This window comes from Exophiala oligosperma (assembly GCF_000835515.1).
Source record: "Exophiala oligosperma strain CBS 72588 unplaced genomic scaffold supercont1.1, whole genome shotgun sequence".
Classification (NCBI taxonomy): Eukaryota; Fungi; Ascomycota; class Eurotiomycetes; order Chaetothyriales; family Herpotrichiellaceae; genus Exophiala; species Exophiala oligosperma.
In genome coordinates this window covers 2,466,091-2,488,693 of record NW_015622818.1, presented here as the reverse complement: position 1 = coordinate 2,488,693, position 22,603 = coordinate 2,466,091, and the positions used below count along the sequence as shown (strand labels likewise).

The 22,603-nt window shown below is 50.9% G+C and overlaps 10 protein-coding genes across 11 annotated transcripts; 4 read left to right on the top strand and 6 right to left on the bottom strand.

The window, feature by feature from the left end:
- Positions 1-387: 387 nt before the first annotated feature.
- PV06_00867 lies at positions 388-2,289 on the top strand. Of its 2 annotated transcripts, XM_016401425.1 has the most exons (5): positions 388-655; positions 719-1,021; positions 1,093-1,444; positions 1,549-1,572; positions 1,623-2,289. In XM_016401425.1, exons 1-5 carry the CDS (start codon positions 395-397, stop codon positions 1,625-1,627), a joined length of 945 nt encoding a protein of 314 aa, XP_016268478.1. In that variant the 5' UTR covers positions 388-394; the 3' UTR covers positions 1,628-2,289. The 2 variants fall into 2 exon arrangements, with proteins under 2 accessions (XP_016268478.1, XP_016268477.1); XM_016401424.1 differs by having other exon boundaries at positions 1,549-2,289.
- On the bottom strand, positions 2,207-3,774 carry PV06_00866 (uncharacterized protein). Its single transcript, XM_016401423.1, has one exon. The coding sequence runs from the start codon at positions 3,561-3,563 to the stop codon at positions 2,517-2,519; it is 1,047 nt and encodes a 348-aa protein (XP_016268476.1). The 5' UTR covers positions 3,564-3,774; the 3' UTR covers positions 2,207-2,516.
- A 269-nt stretch (positions 3,775-4,043) lies between these two features.
- On the top strand, positions 4,044-5,657 carry PV06_00865 (uncharacterized protein; the record flags this gene model as incomplete). Its single annotated transcript, XM_016401422.1, has 1 exon — positions 4,044-5,657. One exon carries the CDS (start codon positions 4,044-4,046, stop codon positions 5,166-5,168), a length of 1,125 nt encoding a protein of 374 aa, XP_016268475.1. The 3' UTR covers positions 5,169-5,657.
- Positions 5,164-6,502, bottom strand: PV06_00864 (uncharacterized protein). Its single transcript, XM_016401421.1, has 2 exons — positions 5,949-6,502; positions 5,164-5,894 (listed from the first exon to the last, which is right to left on the bottom strand). The coding sequence occupies exons 1-2, from the start codon at positions 6,331-6,333 to the stop codon at positions 5,200-5,202; spliced, it is 1,080 nt and encodes a 359-aa protein (XP_016268474.1). The 5' UTR covers positions 6,334-6,502; the 3' UTR covers positions 5,164-5,199.
- Positions 6,503-7,365: 863 nt separating this feature from the next.
- PV06_00863 (uncharacterized protein) lies at positions 7,366-8,667 on the top strand (the record flags this gene model as incomplete). Its single annotated transcript, XM_016401420.1, has 4 exons — positions 7,366-7,539; positions 7,856-7,898; positions 8,061-8,496; positions 8,559-8,667. The coding sequence occupies 4 exons, from the start codon at positions 7,366-7,368 to the stop codon at positions 8,665-8,667; spliced, it is 762 nt and encodes a 253-aa protein (XP_016268473.1).
- A 283-nt stretch (positions 8,668-8,950) lies between these two features.
- PV06_00862 (uncharacterized protein) lies at positions 8,951-9,722 on the bottom strand (the record flags this gene model as incomplete). Its single annotated transcript, XM_016401419.1, has 2 exons — positions 9,337-9,722; positions 8,951-9,189 (listed from the first exon to the last, which is right to left on the bottom strand). Exons 1-2 carry the CDS (start codon positions 9,524-9,526, stop codon positions 8,951-8,953), a joined length of 429 nt encoding a protein of 142 aa, XP_016268472.1. The 5' UTR covers positions 9,527-9,722.
- A 1,955-nt stretch (positions 9,723-11,677) lies between these two features.
- On the bottom strand, positions 11,678-14,119 carry PV06_00861 (uncharacterized protein). The gene is made up of 8 exons (XM_016401418.1): positions 13,995-14,119; positions 13,831-13,937; positions 13,459-13,782; positions 12,975-13,409; positions 12,770-12,922; positions 12,657-12,727; positions 12,090-12,605; positions 11,678-12,039 (listed from the first exon to the last, which is right to left on the bottom strand). Exons 1-8 carry the CDS (start codon positions 14,061-14,063, stop codon positions 11,852-11,854), a joined length of 1,863 nt encoding a protein of 620 aa, XP_016268471.1. The 5' UTR covers positions 14,064-14,119; the 3' UTR covers positions 11,678-11,851.
- A 236-nt stretch (positions 14,120-14,355) lies between these two features.
- PV06_00860 (uncharacterized protein) lies at positions 14,356-16,449 on the top strand. The gene is made up of 3 exons (XM_016401417.1): positions 14,356-14,620; positions 14,679-15,185; positions 15,244-16,449. Exons 1-3 carry the CDS (start codon positions 14,407-14,409, stop codon positions 16,236-16,238), a joined length of 1,716 nt encoding a protein of 571 aa, XP_016268470.1. The 5' UTR covers positions 14,356-14,406; the 3' UTR covers positions 16,239-16,449.
- Positions 16,450-16,498: 49 nt separating this feature from the next.
- Positions 16,499-18,835, bottom strand: PV06_00859 (uncharacterized protein; the record flags this gene model as incomplete). The annotated part of the gene is made up of 1 exon (XM_016401416.1): positions 16,499-18,835. One exon carries the CDS (start codon positions 18,833-18,835, stop codon positions 16,499-16,501), a length of 2,337 nt encoding a protein of 778 aa, XP_016268469.1.
- A 385-nt stretch (positions 18,836-19,220) lies between these two features.
- On the bottom strand, positions 19,221-20,962 carry PV06_00858 (uncharacterized protein). Its single transcript, XM_016401415.1, has one exon. It carries the CDS (start codon positions 20,872-20,874, stop codon positions 19,336-19,338), a length of 1,539 nt encoding a protein of 512 aa, XP_016268468.1. The 5' UTR covers positions 20,875-20,962; the 3' UTR covers positions 19,221-19,335.
- Positions 20,963-22,603: the final 1,641 nt, after the last annotated feature.

Here is a 22,603-nt window from a genome sequence, read left to right as displayed (position 1 = left end):
CGACACCTATCAGGGTTGATATGTTCCCTCTTGGCAGAGAGTCTCCCTGACCCATCTTAGATCTGGTTGTGACGCGCCAGTCTTACCCCAAGCGCCGAGGGTGAAACGTCCCGCGTATCAACCACCAGCTTCTGTCACAGTTGTCCTCAACATGATACTCTCCAGCCACAAATGGGCCAAGCTTCGAGACCGCGATGAAGACCTCCGCGTCGCATCTCATGTTTGAGAATCTGGGTCTGTCCAATCGCGACCGAAAGGCCAGGGCGTGAAAACCCATCTGTCCATGCCGCGGCTTACACTCCCTGTCGACTGTTCGGCACTCGTCGTCTGAAGCCGCTGTCCGGATGTGCCTCGCACCGAAAAGAGCGATCGCCCTTCAATCTGGAAATCTGTGATGCATCCCTTGTACGGAAGGCCAGAATGTGCATTTAGAACCTCGTCTTTCTCGCGAAAAAATCTCTCTTTGTTTTTGTTCCTTTCCCCATCTCCTGGTCATTCCTTCGTTGTTGCAGGCCATCACCCTAATTCATTCTCTGTCCAATTTTCACTCCTTTTTGTTTGTTTGTGTTCTCTAGAAGAACATCAGTTCAAAATCAAGATGCCGGCAATCCGTTCCTTTTACACCCTCACTGTTTTGGCAGCTTGCCTGGCGCAAGTATGATACCGAACATCTCCAGTACACGCGATGGGATCTTACTGATTCGTTCCTTCTCGATAGGTATATGCCGGTGACTACTCAGGTGGTGCTGGTGGTGGTGCTGGTGACCAGGGTTCTTGGAGTGGTGGCGGCGGTGGTGGTAACTACGGCTCCGGAGGAGGTATGAGCGGAGGTCAGGGAGGCGGCATGGGAGGAGGCATGGGAGGAGGCATGGGTAGCTGGGGTGGCGCCGGTGGTGCCGGCAAGGGTGGCGGACAGAGTTGTCCACCACAACAGAGCTGTCCTGCATGCCCTGCAGTGCCTCCTGCACCGAGTTGTCCAGAAACGATGTGCCCACCAGCAGCTGGAGCCATGACGGAGACAGTAAGTCGAGATTGAAAGAAGACCATCAGCGAGAAGTCCCGACCAACTAACCCTGCGTGTGTGTGTTGTAGGTTACTGTCACCGCGGCCTCTCCTTGCTCCTCAGCAGTGACCGCATACGTGACTCAATGGATGAACGCACCGCCCGGCTGCTTCTGCGGCTCTGGAAGTCCCCCAGCTTGGATGATGACCGCCGCCGCCGCCGCTGCTGTTGGTGGTTCGGGCAACCAGCCCTTGGGAAACGCACCAGTCGCCACCACTGTTGCTGGTGCCTTGACCCCAGGTCTGTCTTCCATCCCAGCCTCCGAGGCTGTACAGACCGGAGTTACGATGGCAGGTGGCGCCGCAGCCGCCGCAGCACCACCTCCAGCACCTACTCCCGCCGCCGCCGTCTCTCCAGGTGGCTTCTTTGGTTCGGCAAACAGTACGTAGCTCCTCCCAACCTCTCACAGCCTTTTATTTGTTTTGTTCCTCGACCAAAAGTTCTCCAAAACCGCCTGAGCTGACTCGAATGTTTTCTTGTAATAGGCGCTTCTACGGCGACAATGTCTGGTACGGTGACTTCTGGTTCTAGCAGCGTCCCTTCATCTAACACTTCCGAGGCTAAGGCAGGGGAGGCTACTAAAACAGAAGCCACGACGTCCACGTCCACAAAACCAGCAGCAGCATCGGTGTCGTCGTCGACCACTACGACGATATCCAGAACCGATGCGACTTTCAATACCGCCAAAGCAATTTCACAACCTGATTCTTCATCTTCTGATTCCCCCACGACCACCTCCACAGCCACGTCAAAAGGGTCTCCCGCTTCTTCTTCTTCTCCTTCATCATCACCAACAACGACGGTGGTTTCTTCTGCTGCCCAGCAAGATGGTGCTGGTGGCGGTGGTGCCGCAGGGGCGTTTAGCACCATCGATCCGGCGAGCTTGACTCTCAAGAACGCTCTCACGCTCGGTATTGGGAAACGAGCGCCGGCGCCGACGGGGGTATCATGAAACAAAAAAACAAAAAATCGAGTATAAAAGAACAAATGGGTGATGGTTTGATGTCGTTTTTTTTATTACATAGGACGCCCGCCTTTTCTGTACGCAAGGCCTGGGCCATGGACACACTTTCTTGGGGGAAACCCGGAGGGTTTTTGGATGATACCAAAGATATCAAAGAATCTTTTATATATATATATTCTAAACAGCTTGTATTCATGTGGGGAAAAAGGAATGGTCCAGAGAACAAAACCTTACAGTACTTTTTTTAGAAACTGAGACTGGCCTTGTGTTTTCTTCTCTCCGGGTGCATATTTGTTTTATATTTTTACTTCCACACCACATGTTCGCATCACCCCATTTTCTCAGACCACTTGGCTACCTACTCACGCTTCGTTGTCGGCCGGTGCTTCTTGTCCGATAGAGGTTCCAGAGGGCGCAGTAGCAGCAGTCGTGCTCTGAATGCTGCCGATCCATATTATTTTGTGGAACGGGGTGCCGTCGGACCCTGCCTCAACTTTCCATTCTGGCTTGTTTCCTTGCACGTCTTTTCTTTTCACGATTCGACAATGATGCCGGCTGCTGGTCACCTCCCGGTTGATTTTGGGGAGTGGTCGTCGATGCTTTACGCTTGAGACCGTTGGACACGATGCTCTCGTCGGTGGTGGCGGTGGTGCCTTTTTGCATCCGAACCTCGTCTGTCGTTGCCTTTTGTTTCCCTCGTCTGTCGTCTTGACCCTTTACGACACCTTTTTCCGTTTGTGGTTGTGTTTGTCCGGGAGCAGGTGGTCTGCGTGGCTGGGATTTGGTGGGTTCCGCGACGGCAACAGGGCCACCTCCTCCGTCAATGACATCGACCACGACGCGGAAGCTCGACCTTTTTATACCTGCCAGCCTGACCACTTTGTCGGCCTCTTCACACAGTGCTTCTTTCCCCCTTTCCTGGCCCAATCCCCACAAGGAGGCGAGGTTGATCACGTCATGTGGGCCCCTGAGGCCGAGGGCGCTTCGCGCCTCGCTGCTGAACACGATGCCCCGCCCTCTCGTCGCGCGGATGAGGGCGGTCGCGCCTCCGATCAGGTTCCGGCGCGCGTCGGGGGACGACCCGGAGGAGGATACCCCCGGAGAGTAACAGACCTCGAAGCGCAGGCCGCGCTGCAGCGCCGACGAGACGGTCTTGAACCTCAACGGGAACTGCAGGCGTTGTGAGAAGTCGAGGGATATGAGGTCACACTCCAGGCTGCCGCAGCAGAGTTGGAGGTTCTTTTCGTTCGTCGGGCGCAGGGCGAGGATGTCGTAGGCCGGGGAGTATGCCGACAGACGGTGGTTCTGAGAGGCGTCGGATATCGTCACCGTGAGGCGCGTGAGGATCTTGAGCGTTGGTGGAACGTCGAGGGTCGAAACGGGGATCGGGGGGGGAGACGGAGGCAATTTCCCGGACAGCGTCAGGTTCAGAGCGATCGTTCTGTATCCCAGTTCGGATGCGAACAAAAGCGTCTGATTGATCTCCGGTGTCGGCTGGGATGGCGTGTAGGTGATGTTGAGGTCGTGGAATGGCATGGTCGTTTGTTGTTACTTGGTGGGACAAAAGGATGGAAACGGAGAACGCGGTACAGCGTCAGAAGGATCGGCTAAGCACCGAACAATCATCGTGAACATCCGGGTGTAAGAGATCAAAATGGAATAGCAGTCCCTTTTGGAACGTTGTTACCGAGTCATCATCAGGTTGTTGCTGACTTCAATTCTCAGTTCTCGCGCCTACATCGACATCTGGGGAAGCGAAACTTTTTTGGTTTTATTTTGGCGTGTAAACGACCATGACGGCAATGGTGGCTGCTTTAAGCAAGGGGGGGACATGCAAGGCTGGCGGGCGTTGTAGTCACGTGGCAGATAACGACCCGGAGTTTATCCGTATCCGCAGAAATTCATGAGGGCCCTGACTGCTGTAAGAGTGTGCGGTTTTCGCCAACAACCCAGATCTTATATGTCCAAAGGCTGGTCCCTCGTTAACTTGACCGTAAGAGGACGAGCCAGCCAGACATGAGCACGCCAAACATTGGCAGCCACTCTGCCATTTTGAAAACTTCCATCGCACTTTGTGAACGATTCGCATCCTCTCTTACGCCGGGGGCTCAGATCGACTTGCCTCCCACGAACCCGGACTCACCATCTCCGCTCATTCTAGCCGATGCAGCTGCTGCGTCGTTAAAATCACAAGTGACCAAGCTATCCTTGCTGGCCATCACCACTCCCTTCACACCGTCTGCAGTCGCAACCTGCCTCAAACCACTGAACGAGTCGATCTTGACATCCCTAGTAACAGCGGCACTTCTGACCACCCCCGAGTCATTTACCGCTTCGTTCTCTGCAGAGTGCCGTTCCCTTACCGCTACCGCTCTCCGCGATACGCAGGCACTGTTACAATTAATTGAAACACGAAGTCAAGATGGGAACCCAAAGGCTGAACTGTCCGAAGCGCAAAAGAAGGCTTTCACGGAAGCCACCGGTCGTGTCTGGGATGATTGTGACAAATTAGTTCGCTTGGCAAAGGGAGGATTGCCTGGTTACGTGATTAGAAAGTCCAAGGAATGGCTTGATCTGATGAAGGACGCCGTCAGGGAATTTGAAGAGTGGGACCCGGCAGAGAATATTGATGATGACGACCCATTTGGAGAGCGACTGAGCGATGACGAGGAACCCGAAGACTTGGAGGAGGATAATGAACGTGACAGAATTGCTATCTCGGCCGGACTCAAAGAGCAAGCCCTCAAGGTTCTCAACCGAATTCCTCAAAGCATTCACGTTGTCATCAAACAAAGACTCGAAAAGATGGAGCTGTCGAATGAAGTATCGAATTCTCAGGTAAAGCAGCTGGACACGATACTCAAGCGGAATCGTCAGGTATCTGAACTCATCGACGAGTCGGCAGAGGGTATGTATCTTGGGGACCCTGAAATCTGCCTCAAAAAGGCCGGGGAGGCTCGTGCTGTGACGATAGAAGTCGTCGAGTCAGTATTGAAACCAACGTCTCAACATGAAAATGCCACTTCAAAAGAGTCTAAAGAGGACAGGTATGTCCAAAGAGCGTTGGAGTGGATTCAACAGGTTGATGCTGGGCAATTTACCAAGAGTGAAACATCAAATTCAATCAATCACAATACTTGAACACTATCGAAGCTTTACAAAAGTCTGGATCTTATACTCGGTTTCCCTGGGCTGGTATCCAGGTCACTTTCTCAATACGAAGTCCTCTTTGGACCCAAAGAATTGTCAACCAGGTCCCTAGCAAAGCCCACACAGTAGGCACACCCCATCCGAGGCTCCAAGCGACATGATCGCTAACGAACCATATCACGGTCGCCAAAGCTCCTCCAATCACCACTGCGGAAATTGACCAAAACCAAAGCACTTGCATGAGCAAGGTTCTGAACCGCGGAGAAGCGTTGTACCTTGCTAGAGCTGCTTTCCTGTATTTTTTGCCACCCTTACCATCCACAGCACAAATATCCTCCATGAAAACGAAGGTCAGTGGTGGACACACGGTGTTTCTGACGTGGGAGCTGAGCCTGAAATGCATCAATCTCCACCGCCGCTGGGCTGCTATTCCATTAATCAGAAACATCAAGCCCAGGTTGATCATACCAACAGGCATCGGCAGTGCCAATGGCTTGACCGATGGATTATGGGGAATACTGAAGATGATCAAGATGATGGTCATGACCGTGAAAGGTGTCAACAGCACATATTGAGTGGCGTCGAATCCTCGGAAATATTGGCTGCCATACAATGGTCGGAAATCGTCGCCGTACCGCATGATGCGCCAGGATCGCAGGGCAAATTCATAACCACTCACAAATCCGAAAAGGCTGGTGATGATCGCAAAAATGAGACCTATTGTCGCGCGTCAAAATTTGGTTTCTGTGCCAGTTACGCTGACAAACTTACCTATTCGCAAATCTGACCCATAGATCAAGCCATAGTACAGGCCGATCGGGAGAAAACAGCACTCCGCCAATGCCAGTAAGGTGAAAATGCCTATGGATAGTTTGTGGTCACGAAGGTCGAATGGTAGAGGCGGAGGAGTGTCTAGACGTCGTCTTCTGTCCCCGTGTGCCAAGTGGGTGAACTTTTCGGACTTGAGGTCCTTCGGGCGAGCCACGGTCGAGTCACTTGAGCTGGCTGAAGGATTGTTGCTATCGACGGTCGACACAGGCTGCAAAGTCTCGATGTGCTTGACAGGTCGTGCACGGCCAGAGAGGGTCGACGGCTTCGTCTGACGTGTAGGTGTTCTGCCGGGTTTTACGACCCCCGTATCCATGGGGGAACTCATCGGTATTGTTCTCGACACACAACGTCAGGGAAGGAAAATTGAAAGTAGACGAAATATCAGCTCCGGCAAGTAGTGATTCTATCCATGATTTCTACGAGACTGTTACTCGGGTGCTGGGATTATTGTCTTCTAGAAAAAAGTCTCGGCCGACGCAAGAAGCCCATCAAAGGGTCATCAGTTTTTAACAATTCGTGACGATGCGACGTGCGCAACTTTTTCTACTTTTGACAATTGCCAAAACCTGGAATCGTGGACTTTATTGAGACATCTCGACGTCATGACAGCCTTGTTCGTTTTTCCACGTAGCCAATCGATAGCTCGCGATCTGAGATGGCTTATGTCAGCGCCAAGAAAACGACAACTGCCGAGGTCTACAAGGCTGAAGTCATAGTCAGGACTACGGAACACGAAGTATGGACGGTCTTGTTTGTTCTTTCCAAGAAGGTGAGGGCCAAAGAGGTCAAAAGTCGAGAATGGTAGACCTAATTTCAGCATTGATCGAAAGATGGGAGATCTCACGAGTCGGACTTAGGATTTATGATTGACCTGTCCCCATTTGGTATGTTGATGATGGAGGGGAGATTTCATCCCCGTGCCGGAGTAGTGGACAGTAACTGACAAATAGGTAAAGATTTGTCTGATTCGGGATTGTGACAATGGGTATAGCGCAATGGCGGTCACGGAGTAGTGCCATGATTCTTCGGAGGCACGGTGTTCTCGGTGAAGACGCTGAACCCCGGACATGTTTTTTTTTGGCACCCATCGATTTTCCCCCTGCGGGGGTGGTTCGAAGCCTTACGGGTACGGATCATCATCGGCGGGTGGCAGGTCGACCCAGGTTAGGTATTGTCCTCCATCACTTTTACTTTCCAGTAAGTACTAGGTAGGTAAATAAACAGTGCTCGGAGTTTCGAATCAAAAAGAAACATCTGTTTAGTTTTTCGGTTTATATCTTTTCATCGTCACTCACGCAAAAGTCATTTCCGTTCTTCAACTTGACATCACCACTCAGTACTCCGTACTCAGCACAAGATGGAAGTCCCATTCACTCGTCTGGTTCGATTCAAGACCCCCGGTGGCGATGTCGTCTATGGTGAAGCGGGGGATGAGTGGAAAGGTGATCTCGTCGGGAAGACTTTGAGTACCTTTTCGGGAAACGATCCGTTTACTCTTCGATCGTCTAGTGACAAGGCTGTCGTTTCCGAGGTGAGTTTTGACGACCCAAATACCCAAGCCATACTTGCAACCTTGGAAGTCATTACGACAGTATTGACACGGAATACTGACCGTACCCTACGACATACTGTAGGTCTTGTGCCCATTTGAGAGTGTACCACTCATGCTCGGTATCGGATTGAATTATAGAAAACACGCAGAGGAAGCAGGGGTATGGATGTTTTTGTTTGCTGTCTTTTTCTTTCCGCCTTTTCACCTACCATCCCATTCTTGTTTCGTCAATATCGGAAACACCAAAGAACCCCTTTGAAAAAGCTAATCAAGTTTCATTTTCTGGGTATTGTAGTTTAAGATACCGACTTTCCCAGTCGTATTCACAAAGTACCCAGGTACGTTGACCTTTACCGTCTCTTCCTTTTTCCCCCTTGACCCCTCTTTTTTCCATCAACATTTCCTCCTTTCGGTTTTTTTCCGGGGGGGGGTTCGCCTTTGTTTTCCCTCTTCCATGTAATCAGATCAATGCTAACTCTCGACGACTTGTGTCTCAAAAGATGTACTCGCCGGACCATACGAATCCATCCCCATCAACCCCGAGGCCCACGAACTGGATTACGAAGGTGAATTGTCCATCGTCATCGGCAAGGACGCCAAGAACCTCAAGGAATCCGACGACCCTTTGGACTACATCCTCGGCTTCACCGTCGGCAACGACGTGTCGAGTCGGTACTGGCAGAACGCGGCGAGGTCGGGCTCACAACACGGCCCGGCAAAGTCCTTTGACAAGTTCGGACCCATAGGTCCGGTGGTGGCTTCCGGCAAGGCCGTGGGCGACGCGGAGAGACTCCACCTCAAGACCTGGGTCAACGGCGAGATCAGACAGGACGGGGCCACCGACGACTTGATCTTTGGAGTCAAGGAGATTGTGAGGTTCTTGAGTCACGGCAAGACTCTGAGAACGGGGACGGTGATTATGACAGGGACACCTAGGTACGTCTCGTTTTTGTTCTTTCTCAAAGGTGATGTAGCTAACCCGGTAAACTCTCGTACAGCGGAGTTGCTGCTTTCATGAAACCACCTCAGTTTCTCAAGGATGGAGATTTGGTCGAGATTGAGATTGAAAAGATTGGAAAGATTGCGAATAAGATGGTGTTTGAGTGAGAAAGAAATGAAGAGGATTTAGGTAACATTTTTGATCATGGAAAACATGCCAACGACCGAATACTAGAGACGGAATGGCTTCCTGATGCTAGGTAGATAGAGATTGTTTACCTAGGTATATGAATATGTCTTTTTGCAAGACCTTTCCAGACCCCTTCAGGATTTGAAAAATACAATATCATAGTAATATTCATGTTTCGGGGAGTGCTACTCTTTGAATTTCTCTAGCCTTTACAAGCTGCATGGTATTGTTGTTGTTCTCCAAGCCGTGCGTTGAGCTCGATCAAGCCTTGGTACTATTTCCTACGTACGCATGCCACAACTTCAACTTTTGTCCTCGGACGATTCCTCTGGCGGCGAACTCGACGACGGTCGTTCCTTGACCGGAGTCCTTTGTCCGAGTCTCCAATTTACCCGTCAGGATCAAGTCGTTTCCTTCTTTGTCGCCTGGGTAAACCCTGTCGACGATGTGACGACGGTAAGTGACGACATCCCAAGCAGCAGATCGACTTTTGGAGATTTCTTTACGAAAAAAAAAGCAGTTCCAATGCATGTCAGATCAGCTTGAAACAATCTCAGAAAAAGGGGGTAACCTTTTTAACGGTCCGCGGAACACTCGTTGGCTCCGAGCAGGGCAAAACCAGTGCCAGACAAGACAGACAGACTTACCATCCTTGCCCTCAAAACCACCATTGGCCGTGAGAAATTGTCCGTCGGCGGTAAAAACTTCTTCGGCCAGATTGACGCCGTTGGTAGAGTCGTTGGTGTCGCAAAGGTCAAAGAGTCGAGCGATCAATTTCTTGGTCGACGCTGGGATCGGCGTCGGTGGCCATATCGTGGTATCGAACTGTCCTGGCATGTTTGTGTTTTACTGAGGAGGAGGAGGTGGAGGAAGTTCCAACGAAAAATCAAGGATTGGTATGAGAAAACCGTCCGACTGGTGATATAGTCCGATAGAATAATATATCAATCAATCATCAACGAAAAACATGCTTCCGTTTATACCCTGGTGAGCCAAAACCTGGAGACTCCGGACTTTACGGTGCTACTGTAAGAAATCATGATCGACTTCTTCCTCCCAGGGTTGTTTTCCACGTGTCCGGGGGGGTGCTGCATACTGTTCGGTGAGGTCGGAGTTGGGGAGTTTTTCCATTTCAGGCCGGAATTATTGCGGAATGCGGGAATTTGGGGGCCGGAAGTATCTATTATACGTGGCGACTTGACTCTGTATGCTTTTACTTCGTAGGTAGGTTTGTCTTTGTACAAACGACTTAGGATACCAGCGGTCCATGGTTACGGGATATCTGTTGCTCCTACTCATACCCATCTGCCTTGAGTCCTTGACGGAAAAGATGGAAAAGACATGTCTTTGGCTGGCCGCACCGAAGGAGGGGGCATTTCATTGAGATGGACCCTTGTTTGAGAACTCCGGTACAGCATAAAGAAACGAAATAGGAGCATGAGCCTGTTCAATAGCGATGTGTTCTCGATTCCACAGGAGACCTCGTTTTCCAAGGACAACTGTAGATTCCAGTTCGTAATGTGTGTTTGTGTGGGATGAAGAACACAAAGATCTCGCGATAGAACTCACGATGGCCGGAATTCGTGGATCTTTGACGTCGTCGCGGAGAAATGCGCCTGGGAAGAATCAGAATGGTCGCCACCCACACTTACAACAATGACACCAAACACAATGTCGACATAGAGATCAATCAAGGTTGTAAGAAATGTGCGGAATACTTCGTGACCCTTGAAGAACAGCCATATTTGAGTATTTTCCAGTGGTTTTAGGTGGATACCGGACAAGTCAATCCTGAGCAAACCATGGGCACGGTAATCATCGGCGGAGGCATCATTGGCCTGTCCACCGCATACTATCTTTCATTATCGAGGCCAGCGACAGACGACGCGCCTATCCATATCATCGACTCTTCGCCGATGTTGCTCGCCTCTGCCAGCGGCTACGCCGGAGGTTTCCTAGCATCGGATTGGTTCAGTCCAGCTGTTTCGAGTCTGGGAGCTCTCTCCTTCAGACTGCATCGCGAATTGGCGGAGAAGCACAACGGTTCGCGAAAATGGGGTTACGCAGGGAGCCACATCTATAGTCTGAGCGTCGACGAATATGGCGTCAGCGAAAAAGCAAAATCCGGCCGACGAGGGGACTGGCTGTTAGACGGAACCAGTCGTGCCGGCCTGGTCGAAGGAAGGTCAGATCATAAGAATAGCATGGTCAACCAAGATGGTTCTCCGGCCGTGTTTACCCCCCAAGTCGGAGGAACTCTGAACACAATTGCAGACCCGGAGGAATGTGCACAGATCGAACCTAAAGAACTGTGCGAATTCCTCTGCGAAGAGAGCAAGAGCCGTGGGGTTCATATCCATCTTTCCACGACAGCCACCTCGGTTCTGACCAACAGCGATGGGGTTCTGACCCGCCTGAGATTGGAGTCATCGGGCGGCGACGGAGGGAATGAAAAGAGAGAGATTGAATGCGACAAAATTGTGTTCACAGCTGGGGCCTGGACACCAAGGGTCTTCAAAACGCTGTTCCCGCAGAGCCACACCCGCATACCCATCAGCCCGTTGGCCGGGTACAGTTTGACGGTAAAGTCTCCTCGCTACACTCATCCCTTTCTTGATGTCGAGAAACGAAATATTGGTGGAGGTGAAGACAATTGGCTTTGCTACGCGATATATTGCGCACCAGGTCGACACTGGTCGTATTCTCCAGAGGCGTATGCTCGGCTGGCGCGTGGTGGTCAAACAGAGGTCTGGGTTGGCGGTGTGAATGACAGCTCTCTTTCATTACCAGAGTTGGCAACCGATGTGAAGAAATCGATGAATCCAAAGAGCTTCGAAAGTCTTCGAGCGACCACGGTGCAGCTTACAGGCTTGGCAAGAGAAGGTGATGACTTGAATCAAGATGATCTCGAGACCGTCAGAGATGGCTTGTGTTTCAGGCCGGTCAGCACCAGTGGAACCCCCATTATAGGGCAGGTACCGGAGAAGGACCTGGGCGGAGTCTGCATGGGCGACGGTGGTGTTTGGATCGCGAGCGGTCATGGGCCTTGGGGTATCAGTTTGAGCCTTGGATCGGGCCTGGTTGTGAGCGAAATGCTGCAGGGCAAGAAGCCAAGTGCGGATATTCGAGCTTTAGGATTGCATTGATAAGTCCGGACTCTGCTCACCGGGGCATGTCATCTTGCATGCCCTCTCCGTTTTGCTGCCAAGTATTGTCATAGACAAGCTCGTCAAACTGTGGCCACCAACAGTCTGTGAATGGTGTTTCAGGGGACCAGCCAATGCCCATATTCATGCCTGGGTCGAGAACTGAGAGTGAGGTAAGCTTGCCCGAGGCATTTCTCAAAACGTCTGTACGTTGATTAGCGCAATGCCTGCCGAGGAGGGATCCAACTACCTACCTTCAACGCCGTCGTAAGGATTTGGTAGGCCCCCAAACTCTTGCCGCCATAACCAGTAACAATCAAAGCATATGCTCATGCCTAATCTGCTTCTACACCGAAGCCAGAGGGGGTCTACTGTACCGTCAGGCAGTTTAAACGGTACCTTGCTGGTCCATAACTGGGCCAAAATTATGGTGCCTCGAGCCGCTAGGTCATCAGCCCTTACACTCATCTTTTTGTTGAGGTCGATCACGACGAAGAAGCACCTGCGTCCTCGTTGCAACTCTAACATATGAGAGACATGAGACTTCCCGATGCGAAGGATAAGTAGCGCTGCGAGGTGAAGAGCTGGGAGCAACAGGGTCGGCCCAAATGAAGCGAACTGTTCTTGCTTGTCAAGCTCTTCTACAAATTCAATCATTGTGCATGCGTTGCCGTACAAGTCGCTGAGTTCCATATCCTGAATCGCCGACGAGTGGGCAAGGAGAAGACATGCTTGTAGCTGTAGCTGCGCACTGAGTAGCCAGATACGGTCTTTGACAATTAGCTTCCTTGAGCTAGAAACGAGAAGAGAAAAATACTCACCACTGTGAGATGTACATTCGTCGCTTAGAGAGGCGAGGCGTGTCAAACCTTGATCAACCGCACGACCAAGACTGACATTTCGGATTTCTGGGCTCTTGGACAATGCCTCCTACTCAATGAGGAGGGTGGCTTCGGTCTGTATCCGATTGAGCTTCCGTTGGAATTGGATAGTTGCAGAAATGTCGATGAAAGGACTTTCCCTATAGCCTTCGTAACTATAAGTATCGGAGATCAGGAGGGGCGGAAGGCCACGAAGGTTATTGACCCTTTGCAATTGGTTCAGCACCGTGCAGCATTGTTGGATGTATGCTTTCTCACCTCTGACATGTTATCAGACAAAGAGCCCACAGTCTCGTTCGAAAATCCCTCTGTCGCCTATCGTGGCGAGAGGCAACACGTGTAAAGTCTTGAGCAGTGCCATAAACATGCAAGCCCATGTTGGTGGCGATTTGGAGCATTGCCCCAGCTAGCATAGGTACCTTGTCCTTTTGCAAGGTGTCGATCGGTATCGGCCAGGTACACATGAGAATTAAGGCCTGGATCGTGGGTAGATACCTCTCAGAAGCAAATATTGCCAGCTTGGCGAGGTCCATAACTTTGGGAGCTAACGTCAGTATTAAGGTAGGGTTTTCGGATTTCCTGGCACCGGTGGTGACGATTGCCCAGAAGAGGAACGGCGAAGCTCTATAGCAATCATCAGGATTGACTTTTGTATCGAATATAGGGACATAGGGTAAATTCTTGTCAAAGAATCTGAACGTGTCAGTAGAGGGACAAAGTCGACATGTTTCAAAGAACTTACAACGTGAAACATTCGTCAATATCGTGAGCATCAACAGACATCCCTTGTATACTTTGTGACAGGGTCGACGATGTTGCTTGATCCGGCGTCGGCGGAGGCATTTCTGCATGCTCTGTGACTGTCGGGGAAAAGGTCCTTCTTTGAAGCCTCGTGCTCTCCCCATTTGCAAGGCCCTGAGAGGAGGTCATCGTCTCTGGAACCACGCCTGAGGTCTGTGCCAGATCCACCTCCGAGCCTTGGACTGAATGTGCCGGAGGTGGTCTCACTGAGTCTACGGCAACACGTCGCTTCAGCTGATCGAGTTCCGCTTGCAATTCGGATTTGCTAGGGACATAAGTCAATATTCAACCAATGTGCCAATTACCCACTTACGTTCGACGCTTAACTCTTCGAAAGTTCCTCGAAACAACACATTCTAAACCAAACTTCCTGCATCGGGAGCATGGTTGTGAATAGTCGTTAGAAGCATCGCATCTCAGCTACCACATCTGTCAGAACAATCGTTGCCCACTCTAGAAACTAATGTATCTCCATACCTTCTGCTGCCGGCACTCCGTGCAGGCTTTTATGCGTGTACCTTTGACGATATCCGGGATCGAGGTCATGTTTTCTAAATACTACATCATTGTCGCCGGATTCGACTGCCCGGAAGCAATATAAGAATGTGCTTGTAGAGAGTATCGAGCATAAATCTACGAGCATCGTGCCGCGGTATCTATCGGACGAGGTTAGTGGGACTGTCTGACGACGAGATTACCATCAACATGGTTGAATTCTGTCTCTTTTACTCTGTCAGACGAAATGTATCATCTGGTATGGCACGTTTCGAGACGTCAAATTCGGAACATTCTTTTCCCGCACCGTCTGAATGTTTTATTTCCGAGTAGATTGTTCGATCTCATCACTCCGACCACCACATGCAGGACTGTCACTTTGTCCAGAGACTGAATGCCGCATCGCATTGGTCGGGGCTATCGTCACCACCAGGATATTCAACTCCTGCGTAATGTGTACAGTGTCCTGGGCCAGTCTCTGAACCCTCGAGACTATGGAAACCCGTTTATTTCATTGAGCCAGGTGTTGCGAGACCCCGAATCTCTTCTACTTGACACGGCTAAGGCACATGGAGCACACACGCTTACAAAGGATTTCAAGAATTACTGTGAGAATCATACGAAATTGCATTGGACGCCGATGATGGCTAACACGTTTTTCCGCAGATGGAATCAAATCAGCAAACCATGGCTACACGGTAGTGATCAAAGACAACATCGTGACACCTGAATTGCCGACGACATGTGCTTCGAACACCCTCAAGGGCTTCCTGCCCCCGCAGACCTCGACGGTTGCAGATCTTCTTCGAAGGGGTGGACAGATAATGCTTGCAAAAACAAACATGGATGAATTCGGCATGGGATCACATTCAATCAATTCTGCATACGGCGAGGTACACAACGGAACTGTTGATGGACCTCAGGGCGGAACCGCGCTGTCCGTCGGAGGAAGCTCTGGCGGAAGTGCTCTCGCTGTGGCTGCGAACCTGGCCAATGTCGGGATCGGCACTGATACGGGGGGTTCAATACGACTACCAGCCGCGTACATGAGCTTGGTAGGCTTCAAACCTTCGTATGGGATGATATCACGCAAAGGCGTTGTTCCATACGCAAACTCTTTGGACACTGTCGGCTTGGTCGCAAAGTCTGTGCAGGATGTTTGGCTGACATACGGTACGATTTGTTTCCCCGAGTGGTTGGGAGTTCTGTGCTTATTGATTTTTGTGACAAGACATTTTGAAGAAACCGGACGACAATGACCCGACGTGTCTGTCTTCCTCATCTCGCTCACGAGTGCATTACGCAACCTATGCTCGCGACGCTGCGTTGCAAGGCAATAAGATTCTCCCGGTCATATTGAACGGACCGAGATTTGGTCCGGCTGCTCCAACGGAGACTCCAGGACGTTACCATCCGAGAAGGCATCCTCTTCCGACCAGCAAAGGAGTGCCAAAGCGCATTGGCGTACCTCTTGAATACAACATTCAGGAAATGCATCCCCTTGTTCGCTGGTCCTGGATGGCCACCCTGAGTCACTTGGAGAAGGCGGGCTGTGAGATCGTCCCCATATCTCTTCCGTCTACCAAGCACGCATTGTCCTCGTACTACATCCTCGCCCCGGCCGAGGCGTCCTCCAACCTCGCCAAGTACGACGGTGTCCGGTACGGCAACAGCCGGCACGACCATGTAGATGACGACGCCGCAAATGGTACTACCCTCTATTCACGATTCCGAGGTCAAAACTTTGGGCCCGAAGTTCAGAGACGAATCCTGTTGGGGACTTTTAGTCTAAGTGCTGGCGCCATGGACAATTATTTCATCCAGGCACAGAAGATCCGGAGGATGGTGCAACAGGATTTCGACTCCGTCTTCAGGATGCCGAACCCGCTGAGGGACAACACGAAAGTCAACAAGCAAGGCGTCGACTTTATCGTCGTGCCCACGGCCCCAACTCCACCGCCGCGACTCAAATATGTCAGAAATGCCACACCCCTCGAGTCTTATATCAACGACGTCTTTACGGTCCCTGCGAGCTTGGCCGGTCTGCCGGCGATCTCGGTTCCAGGCCCACGTCACCCGGATTACCCGTGGCGTCCAGAAGTCGCCGTCGGCATGCAACTGATTGGCCAATACGGAGACGACTTTAACGTCCTCAAGATGGCGAATGACGAGTTGACGAATTTCCACAAGGGTGTGGTGAGGGTCCGCTATGGCAAGCACATGTAAACAAGTCGAGCCAACACTGTACAATAAATCAGAGCGAGAGAGAGAGAGTCATTGGCATGGGTTCTATACCTGAATACCTACTCTAACATATAGATCTCTTCGACCCGGTCCACAGGTAACCTAGATGCATTCTGTCTATCGTCAGATCACATTTTTTGATGAGAGTCATGAATATCCAAAAAAAATGAAAGATGAACTTGTTCATTCCTGCATTGATTTCGAGTGTTGCGTTTCTTGAAATAAAGAAGAAAAAAAGAAATCTATTCGTATCTCGGTCTAAATAGTTCCCAAAGACTAAGCGGATCCGTCTCGATGATATAATCATGATGATCATGCGTACGATTATGCGTGTTTGTGTTTGTATGAACGTTCTTCTCGTCGACACCCGGAGGGAGGACAATACCAGACCACCACCACGACTTGTCTTTGTTTTTGTCGTTGTCGTTGTCTTTACCTTTTGCTGATCGTGATTGCTGTTGCGATTGCGATTGCGAGGCTTGCTGGGCAGTGGTCTCACATCCGGCGTGTACACCACGCTCTCTGAGGGCAGAATGACCGACCATGCGAGCCAGACCGACGAGACTCAACCCGCCTCCGGTCGAGACACGTCTGGCGACGACGGCAACGTCGACGCCGCGAAACTGACATATCAGGTCGCCCCTCTTGACGTTGGTGCACGCGAACCCCAAGCGGAGGAAGGGGTCAGATATGTTGCCACCGGCGGCGGCGGACCCCGGGTTCGGGTTCGATTCGATGATGACGCTCGGTTTGGCCAACTTGGTGTTGTCGGCGAGTCGTTTATCTTGTTCGTGACTCAAGATTGTTTCGTGTGGGATTCGACATGTCGGTTTCATTGTCGGTTGCGTTTGTCTCGTTCGACAAGTTTCGTAGTTGTAGAGATTGGCCAGGGCGACGTTGTGTGTTGTTGAGGCGGCCGCGATGATGGTCGTGAGGAGGTCGGGAGGTAAAGGGGCCCTAACGTATTCTGTTCCTTTTGCCGAGGAAGGGGGGGTGGTGGTGTTGCTTGTAGTGCTACCAGCATTGCTCGACGGCTGGGTTGTCTGTGTCGGCGTAGATGTAGGCGTAAGTAACGGTGTCGAGGTTGATGTCGAGGTATTTGAAGTAGATGGATGTCGTGACGTCTTTCTTCTCACGACTTCGTGACCTACGTATTTCTCCCAGGGAACTTGATCGAGGCGTTGCCGTAGATCACGAATACTAGTCCATCCGGGGAGGACTTCGTCGATGGTGTTGACGTAGTCTGGTCTCAAGTTGAAGACGAGACTTTCAAGCGTCGTGTTGGCGGTGGCTTTGCCATCATCATCATCGTTCGCAGTTGAGGTCGAGGTCAAAGAGGTGGCAGAGAGATAACTTTCTACGTCGGCCTGCGTTATGTTCAGAGCTCGAATCGTGAGAGATATGGTCTGTGCAAACAACACCTTCTGGTAGGCAGAAGGAGAAGTTGTCGCTTCGAGACACGCACAGAGATATCTGTAGACTTCAAAGTATACTTCGACGATGTGTTTGGAGTAGTCCGGCTGCGGGCCTCGAGTGTCGTCACAGTCGTCTGCGATGCCGAGGATGCCGTAGATTTTGTCGCGGCGTTCGGCGCATCTGGAATCGTAGAACTCGGCCACGAGGTCGGAGAGTGTAGAATGGGAATGGTGTGTTCGACGGAGGGTGAGGCGCACGGGGAGGGTGTGCATGAATTGGTCAACCAGTGTTGTGATGATGGTGGTGGTGGTGGCCGTAGGGGACCACAGTAGGGACGTGGATTTGAGTGTACCCACGACCACCTCGAATAGTTTCCAGTCCAGGCTTGCTGTGCCGACGAGTACTTCTAGAGATGGCGACCGGAGGAATTCTTGAATGATCCATGTGCGTGTCCAGTAGACACCGCGGCACAGGTCGAGAAGGTTACGCCATCGCCCTTCGAGTTTGGCAATTGTACTTGTCGCGCTCGTGTTCACATTGGCGGAGGCGGCATTCCCGCTGCCTCTACCAGTGATGTACAATCGTTCCCAATTGTCCTGGTTGGCCGCATGTGATCTTCGCTCGATCTTGTTGCCGCCGGGATGAGAGGTCGAGGTCGGGGACATTGCGGATGCCAGTTCTGCCACGAATTCAAGCGCCCTGGCTTGTCGTCTGTCCTCGCTTGGTAGACCCAGCCATACTATGGTTCTGTCGGCGCTATCGTAGATGCTTCCCATCAATTGGACATGGAAATTTCTCTCCTCGAGATTGGCTTGGTCGATGCACAGGGCGTCGATCCAGAGGAAGCGACTTTCGCCACGTTGTCTCAGGTGCCAGAGGAGATTGTACAGGTTGGCTCTCACCAAGAACGGTCGGCCGTTGACGCGGATCTCGTGCGTGCGCACTGCATTCCCCCAAGTGTAGCTTATTGCGACGTACGGCGGCCGGCGGTGTAGAGCATACTGTGTGATGCGGAGCGAGATAGGGGCTTCCCTTTTGCTACTAACACTGCTACTCGTGTTACTGGAAATAGATGCTGTGGTCGAGCCTTGGATTTGCAAGAGGCGCATAAACTTCCCTGAGAGTGAGAGTCGAGAGTGTTGAAAGTGTCCAGATGTACTCATGATGATGGAGGAAGTAGAACGGTCTCAACTGAAGATCCATGCGCGTGTACCTCGTACACAGTCCTCCTCATAACGACCAGATGAACATTTTCAAGCGGGCATTTTCTTCACTCGGTGGCGATATACTGCCGATATCAGACGACGGCCGTTGGAATTTTATCAGTCTACCACACGATTTCGCTAGAGTTTGGTGCGATGGAGTTGTGATGACTTAAACTCTGACTTGGACTCTGACTTGGACTCTGACTTGGACTCTGACTTGGACTTTTTGGCTTGAAATCCATCAAAGTCGCCGGCATAATTTTGGCCCCCAAACGGTAGACGCGCAGATCGTTGCACATCGTTAAAATAGGATGCTGCGATTCCTACGAACGATGGACCCATCCAAAAGCCATAGTCAACAATTAGAACATGTAGCTACATGGCAAAACAAATATCTATGAATCTGACCACATCAAATCGTATCATTCGTCAATATCTAACGCCGAAGTCCGGCAGATTCAAGCAATGTCCATGGTATCGTCACCATCATCTCGGAATTCCTGGTCAACAGCCATGGCTGTACCGTCCTGGCCTTCTGCAGCTCGATTTCGGCCTGCAAGGAGCTCACGTCTCACTTCTGGACCGATATCTTTATGGCCACGAACAAGCAAAAGGTCCAGCAATGCTTCACGCTGATCTTCGGTGATCTCATGCCTGTAAGTTTGAGCGAAAATGAGCAGGCTCTGGTGCCACAGAACAGGTAGCTTCGCCTCTTTACTTGCCAATCCCGCATCGGCTGAATCCTCCTTGGACGCTCTGAACCGAAGGAAGTGGAATACCAGCGCATCGACAACTTTGTAAGGCAGAGCGTATTTCTTCGCTAGTAAAACTCGAATAAAGATGTTGGCGGCCCCGGCAGCTTCGCTGTTGACGTCTGACGTTTGCTCGGCTGAGATCTCGCATAGACGCAGTAGAGCGGCGGCAGAGTGCAAGACGGGGATCTTGATCTTGGCCAGCACCGATGAGATGATCTGAGCCTCCCTGAGAGTGCAGGATGATTGCACAAGATTGAAGAGGAAGCCCTTGAAAAAGGCCGAGGGTCGATAAAAGGCGGCTTTGAGAGCGTTGTACAGGTGCACGTTGAGTTTCTTGTTCTCTTGAATATCTTCGCGAACACGGTCAAGCAGGATGGTCTCACAGAAGTATTGCCCGGTAGCAGCAGGGGCAGAGATAAAGATCTTGGTGGCTCTGTAGACGGCATGTGGACTCCAATTTTCGGGTCGGGTTATCGATAGTAGGTCAGGCCACTGGGGCAGGGTAGGCAGCACTTTGAAAGGCTTGGGTAGAGGCCCGGATTTATAGCGAGAGAGTAGTTGACCGACTTTTGTGAACGTCTCAGCCACTCTCATGGGGATTTCTACGGCTTCGTCAGGTGGCCCTGATCCCATAAATGTCTGTCGTTGAGAGCCAGCCCCCCGTGCTGCTTCCAGCGCCTCTTTTTCAGCGATTCGCTGCAGGATGAGTTCTGTGAGATTCGTGGGCGGGCCTTCTGGTTCATCTTCTCTCTCGGACGCATCTTTCGACTGTCGATCCCCTGTGGTTAGCTTCGCTATGGAGGGTGCAAAATCTGCCAGCTCTTCACCACTCTGGAGAAATTTCTTGTAGACAGCCATGTCTTCCGGGTCCATATCTTCTTCAACCACGATTTCTTCTTCCTCCGGCATCCAGTCGTTGTCGTCGTCATATTGTGCCTCTACACCTCGATCTTCATCGTCATCGGCGGTGAATCGCGAGTCAAAGGCAAAGGCGGCGTTCGATGGTGATGTGGCCTTCACTCCTGCGGCGCTGCGATCTCGAGCTTCTTCGTCCGCCAGGTCTTGTGCAATAGCCAAAATCTTTCTCGAAGATTGAGCATCAATATACCCATCTCCTTGACTATTCTCATCGGTCCTCGACTTTCTCTTCCCGGTGACAGACTTAGTCCGTAGACGGCCGCCCGCAGCGGTAATATCATCTTCCAAAGGGTTGTGGTGGCGGGCCATGGCGAATTTGGACATTGTGGGTTTAAAGTTCGGATTTTGACAAGATGTTCGAAGAGTAGTGTATCAGGGCATGCTCAAGGGTTTAAATGTATCATGAAGACTGATATGTTGGGCGAACAAAAAATGTTTAGATGCGGAAAATTATCCACAGGTGGAGGGCAGTTTTACACGGGTAGATGGCTTAGTCATCATCGGCTGTTCTTGCCTTTTTTCGCTTTAACTACAACCGAGATCAAGGACCTACACAAGACCATTGAAACAGTAGTAGAGCATCAACCTGTTCGTTGCTTCTGGCGACTACCACGTCGAGTGCAATTGGCCACGTGTGAATGAGAATTGCGAATGTGACTAGACAGAGGCTATATAACTAACCTGTCTCTAGTAACCAGGTCATAGTTATGTTCAGAGTAGTTTGTCTGACATCGCGGTGTAGACAGGACATGATCGATTCTTCGTTCGCAGAGTTTTGGAAACGAAAACTATAGTTGAAACAGCCTCAGTGACGAGAATCTGCCCATGGGGCACTTGGGCTGATGTGGTAGTTTTCACCTCGCGCATCAGCTGATATTCTTGCTTGTTCTAGGTCTCTGTCGAGAGGCTCTTAGCCATAGAACAGTGAAGCTCCGAAAGACTGCCACCTGCCTTCGTTAGAATCGACTCAGTGAATATATTTGCCAGACCCCACTCACCAGTGATCACTAGAGATATACCATATATATTGTTAAGTCGTCAAATTTCTGTCAACAAAGAATGCCTTGATGGCCACTAAGACTCACCACGTCGAACTGCGACTTTGTGTAAAGTGGTTTGGAGGTGGGCTTATCCTTGGAAACCAGCTTAGTGGATTAAACTGGGAGTCAGCAGGTTTCCATGATCACTGGGTACTCTTGACCACGGTAATAGGGGATAACAGTGATCATAGTCGGGATGAGTATAGGAGAAGCTCGGTCCGGGCTTCGAGGCTCCAATAAACTTTTTGTTCTTCCTTTTTTTGGTTCTTTTTTTCAGAAATTTGGCCTCTTGGGTGGACGCAAGTTCCAGACTGGCTGGGAAGGCGGTCAAACAGAGGTACAGTAGTAGTTAATGTTCTTGGTCAATTATCGACAATTCATATTCTGGTGGTGAAGATCCTGAGCCAATGTGAGAGAGTTCAATCATTCTTGTTTTGGGACAAGAAGCACACTGAAAATTCTCCTTCTTGATGACTACCCCTATCCCATTGAGGTAGCAAGGCAAGTTATCCACCTGGCGGCTGGCATGCTCGGACGCCGTTTTCGGTCACCAGTACATAGACGGACATGACATTCTACGAGTATTGGACGGTCGGGCAACGTCAATCCCGTATTGGAAGATTCAAATTTCCTGAATCCCAGATATAAACAGACGGCGCCGGGGATGCCTGGCGGACGGGTGTCGAGGTTCAGGAGGAGATCAGCCATTGACCTGCATTTGGCGAGAAGGTCGTCTATCAGTGTGGTACAAGTTTGAGCAACAGGGGTCTGATTTTGAACGTGGCCAGACACACAATGCAGGTCGCCACTCCTCGTCAATCTTAATGCTGCTTTGTTATCTGATGACGAGGTCCGTGAAGTATGATGCCGGCCTCTCCAGCTCTTGCTGATCGTTCACGGTAAATCCGAGGTTGACAAGCATGCTGGAGCAGCAATGTCGCACATCACTGGCAAAGACCGATATGAAGGCGGTAGGCAACCTTGAATAGGTACAAGAGTCCGCTGTCAAGAGT

What these genes read in the sequence shown, in the direction of transcription:
- PV06_00867 (XM_016401424.1), top strand. Translation starts at nt 395, where the DNA reads ATGCATCCCTTGTACGGAAGGCCAGAATGTGCATTTAGAACCTCGTCT. An exon ending in TGGCAGCTTGCCTGGCGCAA is followed by an intron (nt 656 to 718) that starts GTATGATACCGA and finishes CCTTCTCGATAG; the next exon opens with GTATATGCCGGTGACTACTC. An exon ending in CTGGAGCCATGACGGAGACA is followed by an intron (nt 1,022 to 1,092) that starts GTAAGTCGAGAT and finishes TGTGTGTTGTAG; the next exon opens with GTTACTGTCACCGCGGCCTC.
- PV06_00866 (XM_016401423.1), bottom strand. Translation starts at nt 3,563, where the DNA reads ATGCCATTCCACGACCTCAACATCACCTACACGCCATCCCAGCCGACA.
- PV06_00864 (XM_016401421.1), bottom strand. Translation starts at nt 6,333, where the DNA reads ATGAGTTCCCCCATGGATACGGGGGTCGTAAAACCCGGCAGAACACCT. An exon ending in TGGGTCAGATTTGCGAATAG is followed by an intron (nt 5,895 to 5,948) that starts GTAAGTTTGTCA and finishes GCGCGACAATAG; the next exon opens with GTCTCATTTTTGCGATCATC.
- PV06_00861 (XM_016401418.1), bottom strand. Translation starts at nt 14,063, where the DNA reads ATGACCTCGATCCCGGATATCGTCAAAGGTACACGCATAAAAGCCTGC. An exon ending in CGGAGTGCCGGCAGCAGAAG is followed by an intron (nt 13,938 to 13,994) that starts GTATGGAGATAC and finishes CAGATGTGGTAG; the next exon opens with CTGAGATGCGATGCTTCTAA. An exon ending in GAAGCCACCCTCCTCATTGA is followed by an intron (nt 12,728 to 12,769) that starts GTAGGAGGCATT and finishes CCGAAATGTCAG; the next exon opens with TCTTGGTCGTGCGGTTGATC.
- PV06_00860 (XM_016401417.1), top strand. Translation starts at nt 14,407, where the DNA reads ATGCCGCATCGCATTGGTCGGGGCTATCGTCACCACCAGGATATTCAA. An exon ending in AAAGGATTTCAAGAATTACT is followed by an intron (nt 14,621 to 14,678) that starts GTGAGAATCATA and finishes GTTTTTCCGCAG; the next exon opens with ATGGAATCAAATCAGCAAAC. An exon ending in GGATGTTTGGCTGACATACG is followed by an intron (nt 15,186 to 15,243) that starts GTACGATTTGTT and finishes TTTTGTGACAAG; the next exon opens with ACATTTTGAAGAAACCGGAC.
- PV06_00858 (XM_016401415.1), bottom strand. Translation starts at nt 20,874, where the DNA reads ATGTCCAAATTCGCCATGGCCCGCCACCACAACCCTTTGGAAGATGAT.